This window comes from Haemaphysalis longicornis, unplaced genomic scaffold, assembly GCF_048455015.1.
Source record: "Haemaphysalis longicornis isolate Haplotype H1 unplaced genomic scaffold, Haemaphysalis longicornis Haplotype H1 scaffold_8, whole genome shotgun sequence".
Lineage (NCBI taxonomy): Eukaryota > Metazoa > Arthropoda > Arachnida > Ixodida > Ixodidae > Haemaphysalis > Haemaphysalis longicornis.
The window spans coordinates 186699184-186719107 of NW_027526445.1; the positions used below are offsets into that span (position 1 = coordinate 186699184).

Below are 19924 nucleotides of genomic sequence, written 5' to 3' on the forward strand. Positions count from 1 at the left end.
CAGGCCAGCAGGATGAGACACAGCTTATACTGGTACATAAGACGTTGTTTATGCGTTTCTGCGTTTTCAGCTTGCTTTCTTAAGGGGGGACGCGGCTTTCAACTTCGGAAAAATGACCAAAACATCGTTTTTTTGAAACCCACATATTCGGCTTCTATGTTTCCTATTCTGTGCGTCTGCAAAGTTTTTACGCTGAAAAGCGTCGCAAAGTGGCATAAAAAAATACTTTTGTCAGGCGCGGTGACAAACTATCAGCGCAAAAGGGCGAAAAAACGGCAATTTTCGGAGCGCTCTATCTCCGCAACGGTGCCACCGGGCGCGGCCATTTTGATATGGTTAGATCGGCCGAGCGATCGTCTTTCCCGTTCCGCTCGTCTCTTTTATCTTCGTTCATTCACAAACGCACAAACGGCAGAAAAGAAACAACGCACAAACGAAGCTAGAAATAGATGCTGAAGCGCTATTGGTCCTCCGGTCGGGGCACAGAACAGCGACCCTCCTGATTGGATGTCGCGGGCGCAACGCAAGATGGCGGCCGCCTGAGCTGCGTAGCGAGCGGATTGAGTTCATTTTCGCCGCTTCGCTCGGCCGAGTTTCTGTTCAATCTGTGGTATTCAACACGGACGTTATCGCGATGGGAATGCCAGAGATAACGAGCCAGATTACGGGAAGTTGTGGGGCTCGAAAGGCGGAGGTCATCGAACGTTTCGTGGTGCGCGTGACTCTACCGTCGCCAGACCCCGGAGGGTGACGCGGTGTGCGCGCTTGCGATAGCGGTTCGTGAAGTGAACTTTTAGTCGGATTTGCGATGTTTACACGCTTAGTTATTGCTGTGTTTTGACTGTGGGCTCGCTAGCCTTGAGAAAGAAACGGTCGACGCGTCAAACGCTGCGGCGCGCACGGCATAGCCGACGCGCATTGGAGCATCACATGACTGGGCAACCGGTTACGATTGAACGCCAGTAGTTGTAATTAATGCCTGCGACGTTAGTTTTAATCTTAAAAGCGACCTGACCAGCCATATCAGGTATAATCAAAGCTCGATATGTCGCGGTAAGCGTGCGCTGCGATGCGCGCGAGCCATATCGCCTTTCTTGCGCAACGTTTCCCGTGCACTTGTAATTTTCATGCAAACAGGTTTTGAGTTAGTAATATCATGCAAACACGTTTTGAGTTAGTAATATAGGAATAAAAATATGCTCTCTGCGTTAAAAATGTACGTTACTGTGGCAGCATTTAACAGTGATTTTTTTAGGGAAATTATTGATACCATTCCTCAGGGCATACTAGCTGTGCTGCGAGAAATATTGGATGCCTTGAATGTCAAAAGTAGTAAAAAAAATATGTTCTTGCATTGAAGTTGGGAGTTATGCAGAATACTCTACCAAGCTTCAAAGTAGCTCATTTTCAACCTTGTGGTATGCAAACTTTTGGCAATGAACACCTGCACTATGAGTACTAAGTTGCTGTGCCAGGCAAGAAAAACATGAAAAAAAAGCCAAAAATGTTCAAATTTAAGTTAAAAAAATGCTTAACTTGTTGCCATGGTGACAACACTGCAAAAGGAGGTTGTCCAGTGCGATACAGCCAACCAACTAACCTACTTTGCATTGAAAGCCCATTGAAACCCATCTCCCCTCCGTTTGGTTTGCAAAGGGGGGTATGTACTCTTCACGGAGGAGCTGAAAATGATGTTTTTTGGAAAGAGAAAGGCTGAAAAGGCACTCCAATTTCAAGGCAAGGCCTTCCAGAAGCCCCATGTTCAAAAGGACATGAAAGGCTACAACCGTGACGACTTTTGATATGTGAAACCTATGTTGCAACTTCGGAAGCCGTTTTCTCAAAACAGTTTTTTTTTGCCACCTGTGTCGCTTGTCCCAGGGATTTCTTCGTGACCGCTGGGTCTATTTTGATTCCGTTTCTTGCATTACATTCCTTGATGAACTGTTCAGGTCGTGACACTTTTAGTTTTCCAGATTTGTTTTTTGTTATTTTTTTATTCAAATAATCGTTCACAGTTGACATGCCTGTTGCACATTAACCTCTAAAAAAATGAAAACTAAAAAACATTGTGTTGTAAAAAAAAAATTCTAAAACTGTCACGACCTCGTCAATTCATTTGGGAATGCAAAGCACTTCGAACAAGTTTTCTATCGTGTTTTATAAGCCGCTCAAGCTCGGTACAAGCGGAACAGAAAGAAAATTTCATACATAAAAAAGTTATCAAAATATTAACTTCAAATTTTTATGGTGTTATCACAGAAGCATTTCCAGTTGCTGTGCCAATTTTCATCAAAATCCACAAAGAAATAAAAAAGTTGATTTTGAAAGCCACGTCCCCCCTTAAAGGAGCCATGAAGACAAAATACAAGTTGGGTTTATTAGAAAGACTGCTTAGTCCCGATAACAATGATACCAATATCATCGCAATCTTCGAACAAATAACGGAGATATTAAAGAAAACGTTTGAAGCAGTCGCGACCCCCTAGCCAATTTCCCGCAACTTTTCTATGACGTCACGGAACCTTGTTTGTGCGATTGGCGGCCGCCTAAGAGACCTGTCGCGACGACACATGACTGGACGTCTGTAATGGGGCCTCTAGTTCCATTTTACCGCATCACTTGAATGCTAACGTGCAGTTAACTCACTGAAAATTATATTTTATTGTTGGCCCGTATGACGTCATTCTTGCTCCATAACACGTCACTGTGGCGCAAAATTTGAAAGTTTTTAAATACTTCTTGCTTTTTTTTCGTTAAAAAACATCTTTTGTGGCTCTAATGGAGCTGAGTGAGATACTGAATCCTCGTTCTTTCAAATTAAACAAAGTTGTATTTTCTCTTCATGGCTCCTTTAAAGGAGCCATGAAGAGAAAATACAACTTTGTTTAATTTGAAAGAACTAGGATTCAGTATCTCGCTCAGCTCCATTACAGCCACAAAAGATGTTTTTTAACGAAAAAAAAAGCAAAAAGTATTGACAAACTTTCAAATTTCGCGCCACAGTGACGTCATATGGAGAAGAGTGACGTCATATGGGCCAGCACTAAAAACATAATTTTCAGTGCGTTAACTGCACATTAGCAGTCAAATGATGCGGTCAAATGGAACTAGAGGCCCCGTTACAGACGTCCAGTCATGTGTCGTCGCGACAGCTCAGTTAGGCGGCCGCCAATCGGACAAACAAGGTTCCGTGACGTCATAGAAAAGTTGCGGGAAATTGGCTAGGGGGTCGCGACTGCTTCACACGTTTTCTTTAATATCTCCGTTATTTGTTCGAAGATTGCGATGATATTGATAACATTGTTATCGGGACTAAGCAGTCTTTCTAATAAACCCAACTTGTATTTTGTCTTCATGGCTCCTTTAAGAAACGATGCATTAAAAACCACTATTATGCAATGCTCGGTTGCACGTGGTCCGCTTCATATGACGGACCCTGGCGAGGATGAACCGGCGTTTTCCCCATCCTTTACACCGCTTCGCCGCCTCGTCCTGACCTTTTTTTTTATTCTGAACCCCCGTTTGACACTTCTTGACGTGCGAAGATTCGCAGGCAGGCCACACCACTTGCTGAACATACGCAAGCAAGCAGGCAGTACTGATGGGCGGGAGTTAACCTTTGACGGCCCCATGCGGCAGCAAAATGCTAACGCCAACCCCAAGAAGTCCATGTGGTCGGCAGACCGCAAATTTGAAGCTTCTATTGAGCAGACGAACATGAAAACACATACGACACAACCCCACGGCGATAATTGAACACCCACTTTTCTTACTTTCTCGATCCAAGTTCCTTCTTTTCACGACACTCTCTCTCTCTCTCTCTCCCTCTCTCTCTCTCTCTCTCTCTGCTCTCTGCTTTCTGCTTATTGGTGTCTGCCAAAGCCGCATTGTCGCTCCGTTCCTTTCTTTTCGGCCTTTTTCCTGTCGCCCCCTCGTGCTATCGTTTGTTTCGCTTGGCCTTGGCAGTTTCGCGCTCTTGCTTTTTCCTCTCAGTTTGCTTGGCCATGTAACCGCATCAGCCTTCCCAGCTATCTTGCGCACATGAGGCGCACCGCTGACTCGCAGCACATGACTGGCGGGCAAGCGCAGATGCAAAGGAGGGGAGGGGGGGCAGCACAAAATAGGCATTTCTTTTGTTTTTTTCGAAACTTGGGATTTTAGCTTAAAGTTTGCAAATTACGTAAGAACGTGCTAGATACAGTAGTTTAAATAAGTTCTTAGCCTGATTATAGTGGGAGACTGTCTACTAGGCCGGCATTTGCCTATACCCCGATCATACGACACTTCAGTCATAAGATACTTTCCTGTGGTTCCTTGAAAGTCGTTTTGTCAGGGTTCCACTGTGGTAGTACAGTAAAACCTCGTTATAACGTAGTTCAAGGGTGGATGCAGTGGCAGTCACTTCAATTGCCAAAAGTCGGCAGGCATTGCACTTACTGGTCTGTCAGGTAGAGACGGCCGTTGCGGAAGGCAGACATCAATGAATGCTCCTTTTTGATCAGCGTGCACTTCCTGCCTTGCTCCTGTAAGTGATGAACATGAATCTCTAAAACTGTTTCCGGCCAGTGTGACAAGTATGATTTCCTATCATGAAATCTAGGAAGGAACAAATTTCCACTCTGTAAACTAGTATCTATGAGCAGTACAATGAAAAAAAGCTATTGATTAATGATATTGTTATCATCACCATCATCGCTGGAAAGAACTACCCCTCCAAGCAACCCCATCATGGTTGGATGGGGTTGAATATGAATATAAATGCATATGAATACATATGCTGTGGACAAAAAGAATTGTGAACCAATGTCCATGGAACCAACTCTGTTTCACAGCTCTGTTCCTAAGGTGGATTAGCTAATGACCAACTCCTTATAACGCCTTATCCTCAGTTTGTTGCTTCACTTTCACAAGTACATGGGCCGGGCAGGTGTGGGTGGCCGCGCAGTTTGGAGCAGCTGTGCTCATCAGGCATGCTGAGGAATCATCCAATTGGGAATGGCTTTAAAGGTTATATCACTTATGATTTTAAAAATCTGGCTCTTTTCACATCGAAATGGCTGGAAAAAACCCATACCTCACACGCCATCGTCTAAGAAAAATAGATCGTCCCCCTATCTGCTTGCTTTGCTGTTGATATTGTTAAAAGACAATAGTCATCTGCTGCCACTGCCAAGGAAAACACTCTGCCCCTCTCACACCTTCTACGAACACAGTAGGGCTTGTGAATGAGCTGTTTATAGTTAAAGGGGTCATGGCGAGAAAATGTATTGGCCTTTGCTTAATTTTGTCTGCTTAAATGATTTTTTGAGAACATAAATCCCAAATATTCTCACAATTCATTGCTTCTAGAATTGAGGAGACGCCTTTGAAATTCTCGTTTTGAGGCGCATCGCAAGCAACCATGTGCGCCTCGTCGGGCGGCAGCACAACTCGCAGTGACGTCAGAGTAAGTGCATTCGAGAGTTAAACCAGTTAAACAGTCTATGTGTATATTGTTCTGTACAGCTGCAAACCCGATATTTTAAAAATAATGCATCCTTTATTCGTTGCCATAAACAGTTTTCAATCGACGTGACCGGTGTCGTGACCGCTTGAGTTGTCTGGCAACCATTGTAGCAGAAGTCAGAGTTACTGGCTGTTTGTACAGCTTGTAGCCAGTTTCCTTGCTGAAGTTAACGTTGTTTTGCCGAATTCCTCAGACCTTTCTTGTATCAAATAGCACAACGCCACTCAAGCAAAAACATAATAATAATAATGAAGTGCCCCTTGCGCGCTTTGAACTTGAGACCGCCAGGCCAGCCTGCATTAAAGTCAGGCACTTTATCCACTACACCATCCACGAAAGAAACCTGCGCGGCAGAAAACTGCGGCACAAAAGCCGCTTCGCATTTCTAACCCAGCACTCCGGTGTTTTTTTTTTTAGTGTTTTGTCAACCCAGAGCTTTAACCGCCGACTTACTGTAAAACGTGTCGGCAGTAAGCCAAAGCAGAGCGTACCCAATCAACAAAAGAACGTTAACAGCATTGTTTATATGAAGAAACAAGAAAGCAATCAAACTGTGTGATGGTGGGACTCGGCGACTCGGCGCTGTATCACTGCTTCTTGCTAGTTATTTTTGCGCTTGATGAGTAAGCGCCAGGTTGGTTTTAAGTTCCGACTACTTGAAGTTCCTTCGATATATGTGTTTATGTAATAAATTCTCATTTGAAGCTTTCGGTCATTTATCTTGCCAGGTTAATTAAAAGTTTCACGTTCGCGAACTCACATTACAGGCTACGTGAGACAGACGTCGGCAAGCTTGTTCGAGAATACCGGCAAGCAGAACGACAGTTTAGACTCATGCGAAACAGTACAAACAGTTTAAAAATACCCAGTTTACTTTAAACAGGGTTACTTCTGCTCGTGCCACTTGCCCGCGGTCTTGACTGAAAGTTCGACTTTGTTTATCAGGCGTACCAGAGATCAGACATCTCTTGTTCACTTGCAGGGCGAGTTTCATCATGGCACCGATGTTGTAGCTTTATCTGACCGTTTGCGAGCCTGCTCTATGCTGACATGTTGTGCAGACGAGGGGTAATTGTGGTTGGCTTCTTGGCAAGACGTCATGACTCGCTTCACGAATTGAGGAAGAAAGCCTAGGTGAAATCGGAACTGCATTTTTCTTTTTTCCTATTTGCCGATATTGAGCAAGAAAATGGGTATGCATTGTTTGTTTGTCAAGGTTCCACAGTTACAAGTACCCACACAACACAGTTTGTTTGGAAATCTCTTCACGACCCCTTTAAATTAGGAAAATGAGATGAAGATAGAAAAAGAACCAGATGCAATTCATTGGGGCAAGGGGGGTCCCAAAAGAAAGCACATGCCATTGCTGCAAGGAGACAATAGATAAATAAAAACACGTGGGTTTATGCGGCATTTGAGTTCAGGGGCCAAATTTTACTGGGTGCCGGAAGGCATCCGGAAAGGCGCCGAAAGATATCCAGCGGGGTTGATTTCCCACAGAGTCTACGTGACGTCACCAAATTATTACCAAAATGTATTCGTGTAACGCAAGCTGGGTGGCATTTTCGCTCTGTGCCAATCGTGTGAGACCTTGTGGGGAATCGACCGAGCCGGATATCTTGCGGCACCCTTCTCAAAGCCTAGCCTGGTGCGTGTCACACGACAGATGGACGAGATGAAACCAGGAGGTAGGGATCATAAATTTCTTTCGTTGCGTGGCTGTGGCTGCGAGAGCTGAATTTAAGATTTGTGGCAGTTGTTCAAAATTTTGCTTTTCTTTCTTCGTCCTCATTGCTTACCAGGCAGCAGATTGCAGATCATTTGGAACTCTGTACTGAGAAGCTTTGAATCTGTTTTAGTATTTAGTAGTATGCAGTATTGATCCACGCAACCAGCATGGCACACACGTGATGTAGCACCAAAGAAGTCTTTGATATCGCCAAGAAAAGCCATGGTTTATTCAAAGCACATAAGGAGGCGTAAGTGCTTGGAGGAGTTGTTTTTATAGTGAACAGCATGGTTCGTAGTACCTCATCAAGCTTATGAAGGGCCTCCGTGCACTAGTAACCAGAATCAGTGACACCAGTATTGGCGAAATGCCCTCATGTTTTGAACCAGGATGTGCAAGAGGGTACTGTGGTGGCACACCAGATTATTAGCACGAAAGCCTTGTGTGTCTCGTCAAACATGGAAAAGGCCATTGCTGCAAAGAGACAATAGGTAAATAAAAGCACGAGTGGGTTTGTGCGGCATTTGAGTGCGGGTCTCCAGAGCAAGGTTCCAGTGTGCTACTACTGCGCTAACTCAAAGCCTAGCTTGGTGCGTTCCACGTGGTAGGTGAACATGATGACACGTGAGTAAAACAGGTTCACGTGAGCCGCAGAGGACTCTGGTTCTGGGGTAGCTGTCTCATTGAATCTCCCTGTCAGAGTAATTCTTGCGGAACTATGAAGAAATGAAAGCGAAGGAACAGACACCAATAGGATGTACCAGTGGAGAAGTTTGCCTTGAAGGCACCCGAGCACACTTGTTGCGACCCTGAGGAATTTTCAATTCGTAGCATGCTTTGCCGAGTACCCCCAAGCCGGGACTGTGTAAAGCCCTGAATTTCTATAAAAATACAGATATCGCGTAAGTTCCACCTGTAATCCCTATAATGGCGTAAATGGAGTTAACTGGTCGCACGAAATATTGAAAATTGAAAAATATTTTGTAAAAAATATCGAAAATGGCAAAACGTGCAACGCCTTGCATTTCCACAATAATGCACATATTGTGAAAGCTCCACCTGTAATCGTTAATATAGCGTAAATGGAGGTAATTGGTCAGACAGGATTTAGAAAAACCAGAAAATTGGGCTGCAAAAAACTCACACTCAGGACAAGCGGCATAAGAATTCTACACATTAGTAGATAATTCTCTGAATTTCTGCACAATTTTTTTTACACCACCACGCTAGACAGTGGAGTTCGAAAACAGAGTTTATAAAGCATACATTTGAGCACACTACACTATAGCAGACATATGAGTAGTGTGATGGCTGGTGGAGTAGCATGCAAATGTTTCTGACAAAGCGCCTTTTTTTTTTTTTTTTTCATTGCAGAGGTTTTGTGGAATTGTCCAGGCATTCTACGGTGACGATGATCACCCAACAAATTCCAATTCGGCGAAATTTACCAGCTGCTGCCTCTTTTCGCACCTGTGAGGACGGCCATAAAGGGGGACTGTTATGGACCTGCTGAGGTTGCGCTCTGCTCGTCTCACAGCACGAGAGTCTTGGCAAAAAGACGAAAGCTGAGGCTGAGCTGATAGATGCACTCGGAGAATAACTAGACAAGAATCTTCCGGGATTTGTCCTGAAGGTCCTTGCAATGACGGGCATGACCATTGCCTACAGTCTTGCTGGTTATGTGCAGAAGAAAATAACTAAAGCAGCAAAATACAAAGATGTTGTGCCCATAGCTTCTCCTGAGCAGTCTAACACTTCGAGGACAATCCGACCAACCAGACACACTTGACCGAGTTAAGGTCGTTCCTGCCAGGCCACCTACGAGAGTTCTCCTTCACACCTAATAAGAAATATAGAAGAAGTGGTGCATGACGCACTTGAGACATCTGCCGTTCGGTGGCACTTTCTGGAAGTGGATAGTCAGTTCTAAAGAAACTTCAGTGCCGGCGTTAAGTTGCAATCAAATCAAAAGTGTAATCAAATGCAATCAAAAGGGTAATCAAAGGCTACTTTGTAATGCGTGCACTTTCATTTCACGAAAGGACCGTGATATGGTGGTCACAGAAAAAGTTTGAACTTCTTGGAAAAAAGCAAAGCAGCTTTAAGGAGCCTTTTCTCAGAGGGCTGCAATGTGAATACTGCTCTGCATTTTGGGGACCAAGGTTCTTACAGCAACCTAGCTCGCTCTGGAGACAGCCGCAAGGCCAGCTTCAATGAACTCCGCCACAAACCACCAACTGGCGTAGCGGCAGCGAACAGCAAGGAACACACAAGACACAATGGAATGGCCAAACCCGTGTTTACTGGGTCGTCCAATAGCGTAGTTTGGCTCTTTGCTCTCGCTGACCAAGCCGACTTGCCAAGATCAGGAGACAGGCACCAGGGGGCGCAGACCAAAGACGGCAAAAACGGAGCACCAGTACTCGCGTCTGCTGTCTCCAACATCTCGAACCAAAAAGCCACCTTCCCTCGTTCCGCGCCCCCTGCAGTCACCTGCACCGCGTCGGTAAGCACGAGGCCGTCGCAAAAGAGAGGAGGATCTCCCCTCTCGCCTCGGGAGGCAGGGTGCAAGGAATGGGTAACGTGCCAAGACCCTGGGTTTCCCACAGCATGCACAATAAAATACGCATGTTGCCTGTATTTGTGTTTTTTTTAATTTTCTGAGCTGCACCAAGGCTTTTTAAGTTAGATGCGATCTTTGGGAATCAGAAAGGAACAATCCTCAAGGTCATCTATACACACAGGTGTCAGTGTGGGAAACGGTTTGATGATACTGAACTACAAATGACCATAGCAAGCACAGTGCCACCTCCTACCTCTCTTTTACTCCTAACTCCTGTGTCTCTATCACAAGCGGGTTGAAGGTTGCCACTCCTTGCATGGGCTTGGGCTTTGCTGCATCCCTGTTTTCTTTAGAAGTTTTTCGCTGGATTAGTTACAGTGAGATGTGTTTGCAGCGTCTGCCTATGACGTCCATTAGGCTGCACTTATGACGGTAGCTGAATCCAGCCCAGGAATTCGCAGGTGAACTTTGCCAGGTGTGAACAGCCACAGTGGGTAAACGCACGGCTGCTGAGATGGGACTGACTGGGACCAGACTGTTCTGGTGTGTGCAGTGGCGCGGTTGTGCCCCAGCATGTTTGCTCTGGCCTCAGCAGAGGATTCAAAGAGTGTGGAGAAAAGCGTGCCCCTAGCACCAGCGAAATGCTGTGGGGTCGTGCCGGATAGTGGTTGGCTGTGGGGAGCTGCGAGACCAAAGGTGTTCTAACAATGTTGACTCGAACTTTGTAATCACTTGACTTAAATAACATTGAAGAAATTTCCACAAATCATGCACTGCAAAACTGGGCTCCAACTGTGAGTAGTGTTTTTTTTTTTTCCCAGCAGCAGCACTACTGCAAGAAAAAAAAACTAATGTAGGGCAAAATTAAGACTAGTGTTCTGAGTTTTTTTTTTGCAAGCAGTAAGGCAAATGAGCATGTAGTTATGGTTGAGGAATTTATGTCAAATCAAGGCAAATAAACATAGTTACGTTTGAAGAATTTATGTTAAATCAACAATGCCAACTGTTCAACAAGTGATCTCCTGAGCCACTCTAAAGCTTCACTGTCCAAAGCAAAAGTGCAACTCGTGGCTTCATCATCATCGTCGTCATTCAGCCTGCCATTGAGTAGGCCCCTGCTTTTAGCCCCCTCTCACAGTATCCAATCTGTTACCCTAATGGTCCTCTAGTTGTCCCCTCGGGCATAGCAGTGCGTCCTACTTAATTTTACTAGTTCTAATTTTCAAAGGACAGATGGGCAGACAGGCATGCAGAGACAAACCAAACTTTTGCATTTAGGTAGCCCAGGAAAGAATACCATCTTTAAAGCCATGCCTAGCCTGGCTCTTATGCCCGTGCCTCATGGCAATCTGCCAGCGCCAGGCTAAAGGTAAGGAACAGAGAAATTGCCAACACCAGTGTTTACAGACTCTCCATGAAGCTGGAGATGATTGCATCAAGCGTCCAAGGACCAAAGCGCAGCCCAGGAAAGTTGCACTGGGCAGAGGGGAGGAGCAAATGGGAACAAATGCCTGCTTCCGTCCTGGTTGAGACCTAGAATTTGAGAAAGCCAGTCTCCACAGACTCCAATCAGACTAGTCACATGGTGGGGGATAGGTGGCGCCACTTCTGTGACACTCGCTTCCTGTGGCCCTCCTCTTTTTGCTTTCGCAGGCCAGTCTTGGGCGGCAATGGGAAGTATTGAAGGCCTCTGTAATTAAATTTTCGCAGCTGTGTTTTAAATGCAGCTCGTCAAAGGAAGCTAAATCTGCTGCTAAATCACACTCTGCACACGGGCACTACCGTGTATTTTTTTTTTCTGTGTTTTTTTCTGCAATGTACCTTTATATACTTGCGTTTTTAATTGAAACTGAATTCTCATAAATTAATTCGGCACGGTATGAATTCCCCACCCCTAGTTCCTGAATGTTGACTGAATAGTGAACCCTAGTTACAAGCCAGTGCTGTAATAATGTGGCACTGGCTACCACAACTGCATGTGCAGTAGACAGAGTTATGGTGCAGAGAAATAATGAGCTGTTCACTGATGAAAAGCAGGCAGTCACTAACGTTTGCGATTAGGTAAGTGCAGATACAGCCGGAGAACGCTCTTGGTGACAGGCTTAGTCATGTGTCTGCTTTAGTCATTTGATTTAAAAGTCCTTTTGCTTGTGTTTGATCTCTTCTCATTTGCCACATGTCAAAAATAGAGCATGTAGGGTGAAACACAGCAAACGGGCACACTAAAAGGCAAGAGGGCACGAAGCAGTGGCAAGCAAGAAACAGGGTTTGGGGCTGGGATGAAATGATTCAAGAGAAATGGATGTGCAAAGCTAGTGTGTGATTAGTCTGTACTAGACATCCAAGGACTGGTGAAATTGATGCTTGACAGTCACACCACGCAGTCAGAGGAGGACAAAGGTATTGGCTTGGCAGTTGTACTATCCCCCTCTTTCTATTTCCGTGCGCTGTTGAAGATGGCCGTGTTAAAGCAGAGACCCTGCAGCACTGCGGGTAAACGCTTGCACTCTTTCCTTCGGGCATGGAACCACTGCGAAAGCTGTTCTTACGGCCAGCACAGAACATCACTGCACGATTTGGTTGTCGAGCAGATACACCATCTACTGTCTGCTTTGCGTTTGTTGCAGTTTTCTGTAAAGTGGCTATCGTGTACGTTTATGGCTGCAACTGATGGGAAGCTGTCCGCTACCTGTGATGTAGCCCGAGTGATGTCACTCACTCAAGCGGGCAAGCGATGCTCAGACCTATGAAGAGAGAGAAAGCTTTCGGGAAACTTTGTGCATTATCTGGTGGGCGTAGAACAGTATTTTTTGTCTGAGGTTCTTTGTGACCCCATGCTTGTTGACTATGTTCTGAAAGCAATTCAGATTTAGAAAAAGTTTCAGTAAGTGTTGCAGGGTCCCTTTACAGAGGTTGCCCACAGCGGCCACTTGCGAGCAGCGCCCTGCAGTGTAGCGTGTTTCCCTCTCTTCTGCACCATTGCAGGGGGCACCCAGGATGACCAGATCCCTGTGCGTGATGTGGGTCCCCTGTCCCAGTCGGCCCGCTGCCACGGCTCCTCACCCGAAAGCAGCCTCGCCCACTTCTCCGACTCGTGCGCACTCCGGGACCGTGTCCCTGGTCCCACGTGCTCCACTCCCCTGGGCACACCAAAGGTAGTGCGCTACTCCTACTGCACGCTCCAGCCCTCTTCCTCTCAGGTTGTTGAGAGTGGGAGATCTGTTATGCTTTAAAATGGTGCTCCTTAAAGGGACAGCCAACACTTTTTGTGAGGTGCATGTCCTCTGCCTTATATCAATGCCAGCGTTCTACACCGTGGGGTAAACGCAAGGGATTTCTGAAGAAATTGCAGGAAATCATTTTTATTAGGCGCACAACTTTCTGTAGAATGAAAGGTGGTGCCATCTGGTGCCTAAATGCGACACCACCATTCGTATGCTAACAGCTCTGTTTCAGTTTCAATGCGGGATTCAAAAGCCACATAAAAAAGTAGTCCCCTTTATTATTGTTTTAGCTGGTGACAAGTTTTTAAATACCTCTTTTCAGCTTGCACGCAGTTAAAAGTATGCTGCTGTGTGGCTCACGATCATCATTGCCAGGATTCACTTTGGCAGAATACTAAAGGCCGGCATATCCAAAAATTTAGCTTTCAAACGTTCTAGGGCCTTATCAGGAAAGCCAGTTGGGTTCAAGGTGTTTCAAGTGATGCCCTTTCATTTGGGATAGACAGTATATAGGTAGTGTTCACTGGTGTGGCACGCATGTGGGCAACCATATGAGTGCACCGTCACTGGTTACGTCGGGCTCCACAAGGTGGCGGTACTTGTCCGTTCTAAGCACGTGACGTTGGACGTTCCAAACAGTCCCCCACCGAACGCAAAGTAATGCCTTGACTCCAGTGTGAGTGCGATTAATAACCCATCTGTTGACACCACTGCCGAGAATCGGTTGAAACGAGGCAGACAACTAATGCTTTTTTTTTTTAGTTGTGTGGGTGCAGTGGCACAAGCCTGTCCCTAAGCGGCACACACATGGCCGTTTGCAGTGTTCCAAGGGAAGAAATTGACCACTAAACTTTTGAGTGGATACCATCTATACTCCACAGAAATAGGTCGGCTGTCCCTTTAATTAAGTGGCCGCATTGTCAGTGAGGCCAGGAATGCTTCTCGTGGCTTCAGTAAAAGGTGACACATGAGCACAGTGGTGCTCCAGAGTGTTGCCTGGGTTGGGTGCATGTTAGCAGTTATCAAGCATTGGTAACACCATCGGCAGATGTTCCCAAGACTCGTAACTGAGAAGTGTGGTGGTTCGGGTCAGCCTAGAGAACACTGTGGTAGGGAAAAGAAAATGAAGCAAGTAAAAAAAATCTGAGGCCAGAATTTGAGAGCAAAGATAAGACATCGAGCCACGGTCATATTAGCAACAGTTTAGAGAGGGGGAGGAATACTTCTATGTTCAAAGCTTCTCTACAAAAATTGCTTGGCATCCCCATGTATCTGTCTCAACTTTGCAAAAAACATAGCACCAAAAGGGATAGCAGTCCCAACTAGGGTGGCTCTGTGCTTCAATCGCTTTCATTCTTGCCACACAGCATAGAGGATAGGGGCAGGATTCCACACTTGCTTTTACTAACAGCGAATAAAATAAGATTCATGCCAGCTTGTGCGTGTCGCACAACAAGTACAGTTGATGGTGTTAATCGACCAGACATCTGTGCATTCCTCCTTTTGTTTTGGCACCATGGTCATGCTGCCTTATTGCCATGTGGCCCTTGACCTGCACAAACAGAAACAAGGAAAGCTGCTGACAGAACCCTAAACCGGGCAGCCGGGATATTGTTATTGTGACAAGCTGTTCTACAATAGAAAGCAGCAGTAGCAGCACCAAGGCTTGTGAAGTACCGGGCTGCATATTTTTAGTGTCGTTTTAGTCGCTAACATGAGTATTTCGCAAATTTTGGGAAATCTACCATTTTGGAATATTGCGCATATGCAATACAAAGTGGAAAGAATGTTGCCTGCTACTGAAAATGCAGTGTCCATTGTACAAGGGCGATTTTGTACATCAAGTGATACTTGTATCTGCGACCGTATGCATACAGTTTTCTATATATTAAAATCATTGTGGGAGCCTGAAAAGCATCTTTTGCTTCACTTACAGATTCCATAGAGGTAAGAGGCAATCTAGTTCGTTGTTTTATAAGACCTGATATTCTTGTGAGCCCCATTAGTCAGAATGCAAAAAAAAAAAAAAAAAAACAAGTTTAGTCCTTCTGAAAGTCAAGTTGTTTACAGCATTCAGACAGCTCCTAATTTGTCTGCTGAAACAGTCGTATAAGAAGCTGGAGCAATCGTATAATGTGTATTGATTTTCCAACAAACTGACTGGCATTTCCTTCGAGGGGATGACAAGTACAGGACCACTGTGCCACTGTGCTGCAGTTCTGTGCCGTCTGCCTTCTGTCGGTGTCCCTTTTGCACCCCTTTTCCATAGACATTAGAGGGCAGTGTGCCTTAATGGGGGGAACAATGTTTGTTTTTCCCGCCGCGCAGCAGCAGCAGCAGCAGCAGCACCAAGCCGGCCCATTGCCGGCCCCCCACGTGACGGTGGAGAACCACACCACGGTGAACCTGGTGACGCATGTGAACACCGCGGAGCCAGCCTCTCCCGCGGCCCCCGCGTTGCCGCAGCCCTCCACGTCCCACGGGGGCTTCTCGCGGGCCCCTGCGCTGCGGCACTCCATGTACTCGCGGCTGCGCGGGAGCCACTCCCCCGGCCTGCGAGCCCCGCTGCGACTGTGCGCGTCGCAGGAAAAGCTGCTGCTCGACGACGGCACCGATCTGGATGCCTCGCAGGGCTCCACCGACCACCAGCCGGGCAGCCGGGAGAAGCGGGCCAATGCCGTGTGGTACGAGTACGGGTGCGTCTGATGGGAGGGAGGTGGAGGCAGGGCGGGGAGGGGTGTCCTGCCTCGCAGAAACATTCTTTGCGACGTGAGAATACTTGCCGGGCAGCAAAGTGTGGATTGGCATGGATTCAGTGCATCTTTGTTGTGACACGATGTGGCATCGAAGGCTTGTGGGTGAAAAACACCTTTCAACCTGGCAATGAGGCGGAGCAAGATAGGCCATCAGTGTCCTTGATTTTCAGCCAGTGTCGGCAGGCAATTTGTGGGAAACTGTTTGCTTAAATGTGCCTCTCGAAGCGGTAATTTTTTTTTACACACTTGCTAGATCAAATGCAGCCTGCCAGCCACTTTGCCAGCAGAGTAAGTTGCCTGCAGTGCTGCTTTTTTTTTTGTTTCTTTTTAACATGACATGAGGAGGCCCTACAATCTGCCTGCACTCACTCATGCTATGTGGGGATGTGACCACACAGCCTTTTTACACGCTGCCAGATCAAACCACAACTCAAGCCGGTTGTTGTCTGCTGATTTTGCAGTTCACTTATTTATGGGCTCAAGCCACGTTTACTGGTGGTATCGACTAAGTATAATGCTGCTGCTAAGTGTGCATAATTTAAGGATCAAAGCATGCAACTTGCAGTGTGTTGGTGGACCCTGTGAGGAGTCTCTGGGAGCACGGAGGGGAGGGGGGAGAGATTGTAGTAGCACCCGGAATGGTGGGGCAAGGTTGGAAAAGAGAGAACCTGTGCCTGCTGCTTGGAGGAGGAAAGAAAGAGCTGCCCGGTTAGCTAGGATCATAAAGCAAGCTTCCCAGAGGTGGTGATTCAAGCTTGCCCATCGCAGTCATTCAGTTCACTTGTGCAAAGGCTGTAGTTTCACTTTGCAGTTGCCCCTCGTCTATGCTTTTACCGACAGAATTATCTGTTCACACAAGCCTTGGGTCAGTACACGCAAGTTGCAACAACTGCCTTGCAACTAGTGAAGTTTGTCACGGGTACATTTAAAGAAAAACTTGCTGGAATGACAGCACTGGACCGACTGTAGCAGCAACCAAACGTTAGCTCTTTTAAACAGGTCTGTGGGGTGAGGCCGTCAGATTGTTCACCTTATGGAGATGAGATTTGGCACTGGCAGGCTTCTTTACCACGGCAGTTACAGTGGCGCAGTAAGGACAAAGGAGGGGGCAAACAACTGCTTCTCTCGTAGTTGCCTTTGCAGTACTAACTGGTACTAGCATGGTAATAACTGGCCTAATTAGTTCCCCGGTTATTTTTCTGAAGCGGTCTGACATTCTGGTCAGGTGCACTGGGGGTTTTTGTTGTATTTGTGAGATGGAACATTGTGCAAGCAGTGGAAGAGGGAGAGAAGCTTATGAAGGCAAGTGGCTTCTGTTCGAATCCTGTGTGTCAGTGCAAGGGTACAATGCAAAAAATCAAAATAAGTGGGACACGACCGGATTCCTGTTACTGAGGCTCGCGTATTGTGCAGCTGCAGTTTTGCTGAAGTCGTGTGGCTGCTTCCTAGACGAGTGGCCTGCCTTCGTTCTTTGAGTTCTTGGCGAGTCTTTCTGGAGTAGTTTTATCGTGTGTGTTGTTTCATCCGCAGTCTGTGTGGCTGCTCTGTTTCATTTGTGGGATTGAGGTGCGTTGTCAAGTATCTAGGCTGAGAAACCTTTGGGCAGCCTAGCCATGGGGCCAGACTGCCACCAGTTTCCAATGCACAAGCTATTTATTTCCACCACACATCTTGGCACTGGTCTTGCTTTTAAATTAGCACCTAGGACGACCCATCTAGTAAGCAAAAAGAGTTTTCCTTGTTCAATCATCACGCTGTTCTGAGTGGTGCCCTTTGGGCACCACTCGTAGGCAGTTTTGTCACTCATAGTGCTGTTCTTTATGCTGAACAGGGCGCCGACACTACATGCTGCAGCTGCTGCCAGCTGCTGTATGTATTGTGGCACTACTTTGGCCCAGAGCTTTGGAAAGATCAGCATGTTGGGCCCTTCCTTTTGGATCTACTTTCTTTAGGCCAGCTCTTGCACGCACACTCGATTACCAGACAGGGGCTTATTTCAGTGCACAATGGTTCCACTCGCATGCTGAATTTTAGGGTTGAGGGCAGCTAGGGTGTGCTTTACGACTCCCGAGTCCTCTCTCGTGCATGCACCTTTGACAGAGGGCAGCCCAAAATCTCGTCTGAACCTGCCGGGCTTTGGGGCTGGCTCCTTGCAGAGTGGAATGCACACCACCACATCGCACTGATCCCCTTAATGGGCTGCCCTTAGTGCACACGGTAAAACTGTGGCATCACTGACTCTAAATGTTGACGCCAGGAGTATCATCACTTCGAAAGTTAACGATGCACTGGTGGTCAGTAAGACATGGAGTTGTTTTAGTGTGTACGTATTAAAGGGGCCCTGAAGACAAAGTACAACTTTGCTCAATTCGGAAGAATAGCCTTTGGCAACTCGCACAGCTCCATTCCAGTCGTAAGGGACATTTTGTTATTTGAACTGAAAAAAAATGCTAGAAATATTGGAAAACTTTCAAATCTTGCATTTCAGTGACGTATATGAGCGGGAGTGATATACTGTGGGCCAGCATTACAAGCATACTGATCAGTGTGTGAACTGCACGTTGGCATTCAAGTGACACGATTGCACAGACAAGATCCTGTCACGTCATAGAGGCGTTGCCAGAAGGTGATTGGGGAGTCACCACTGCTTCATATGTTCTCTATAACATCTCGATATTCGTGTGAAGTTTTTAATGACATTGCTATCATCGTTATTGGGACAATGTGCTCTTTTTAATGAACGGAGCTTGTATTTTGTCTTCATGGCCCTTTTAATGGCTGCCTTTAGGGTGCACGACAAAAGTGTGGCACCACTGACTCTAGGTGCACTGACACCAGGGGTTTCAACATTTAGGGAATTAGTGCAGCACTACTGGGATTTAGCTGTTGGAGTGGTTTTATTATGTATGTATTACGCACACTTCGTGGGTGACCATTTGGGAGAAGAGGGTGTGGAAGAAGCGAACAACCTGCCCGGGAAGAAAGATGTTAGCGATGCAGCTCCTGCACAAAAGCCTTAAGCAGAGCACAGCGTACTGCGGGAACGCACACAAACAGTGCCTGGCAGCTGGCAATATCACCTGAAGAGGTCACAATTTATTTTCCAGAAGTCTGTACGACCATTACTGTTCCTATGCCGCGTGACGCTCCATTGTTTACGTGTGTGGCACAGTGAGTGCGTGTTTGTGTTCTTTTTAATCATTACATCTTTCATTGAGGTGCACTGTGTGCGTACTGTCGAACATTTGATCGCTGTGCAAATCTGGTTATTACCTCGGGGGACAGACATGACAAATAGTACCGGGGGAATCGCCGCCTTGTTTATTCAGCCTTGATGTGGCTCCTGGGACGTGACACCACCATGCCGAGATGAATATCTAGCCCATTTTAATTGCCTTCCTAATTCTTGCCTTTATGTTTGAAAGAAAAGTGTTGTCTGTACTGAGCTAAAGGGGCTTTGTGCACTTGCGAAGCTGAGATTCATTTGTACCATGGTAGGAGGTGGGAGTCATTCTGTTGTGGCTTCAGCGCTGATGATGCTGATGAGAACAACATTGCAAGTCTGTCCTAGATTTTTTGGCCCTACTTTGAGCAGTCACGAAAGAAAATTACCCCTTCCCTTATGTACAGGGTGCCCCATCGTGTCCGATATGCTGGGCCATTTTTAACTTAATCCTGCTTAGGGACGGCCCAGTGACATACTAGGAGCAACATGCAATCAGAACAACAGAAACGCTTTATCAAATTACAAATCTGTTATTGACTAGCAGTGCAATGTCGTGCGAACAACTGCTTTTCTGCCACGGCTACTGCATTTGTTGCAGCTGGCTGCTGTCGACTTGAGGCAAGCAGCGTGCAGCAAGCGCACAATCATTCATATCATCACAAAATATTCCTCTCTGCTTGTGTGCCTTTTCATTGTTGTGTTTGGGGAGCAAGGATGTAGTACTTTGTTTTCCTTGGAGTGCATTTAGTGCCTATTTATTTTTAATCGCACACTTTTCATTGCATCGGGTAGCGCCGATAACACGAAATGGAAATGGTGTTCTGTCGTAAATTATGACAGCTTCCTGCATGTAGCTTGGAGCCTGGCTTTAAGTGATTTCATTTTATGAGTTCCTGCCAGGGAAAACAGTTGTCATG

General features: G+C 46.3%; 1 protein-coding gene across 5 annotated transcripts in view; it reads left to right on the forward strand.

The window, feature by feature from the left end:
- LOC144149522 (protein Daple-like) overlaps positions 1 to 16382 on the forward strand; it is a 58424-nt gene extending 42042 nt beyond the window's left edge. Inside the window, exons 30-31 of one of the 5 annotated variants that reach the window (XR_013318327.1) lie at positions 5353 to 5449; positions 8613 to 9878. Coding sequence is in view for 4 of the 5 variants with exons in the window: in XM_077681132.1 (XP_077537258.1) it covers positions 12787 to 12956; positions 15354 to 15731 (548 nt within the window). In the remaining variant the exon portion in view is untranslated. Of the gene's footprint in view, positions 1 to 5352; positions 5450 to 8612; positions 9879 to 12786; positions 12957 to 15353 lie in introns of those variants that run through there. The other 4 variants (XM_077681132.1, XM_077681133.1, XM_077681134.1 and 1 more) reach the window with 4 other exon arrangements.
- The last annotated feature ends 3542 nt before the right edge of the window (positions 16383 to 19924 follow it).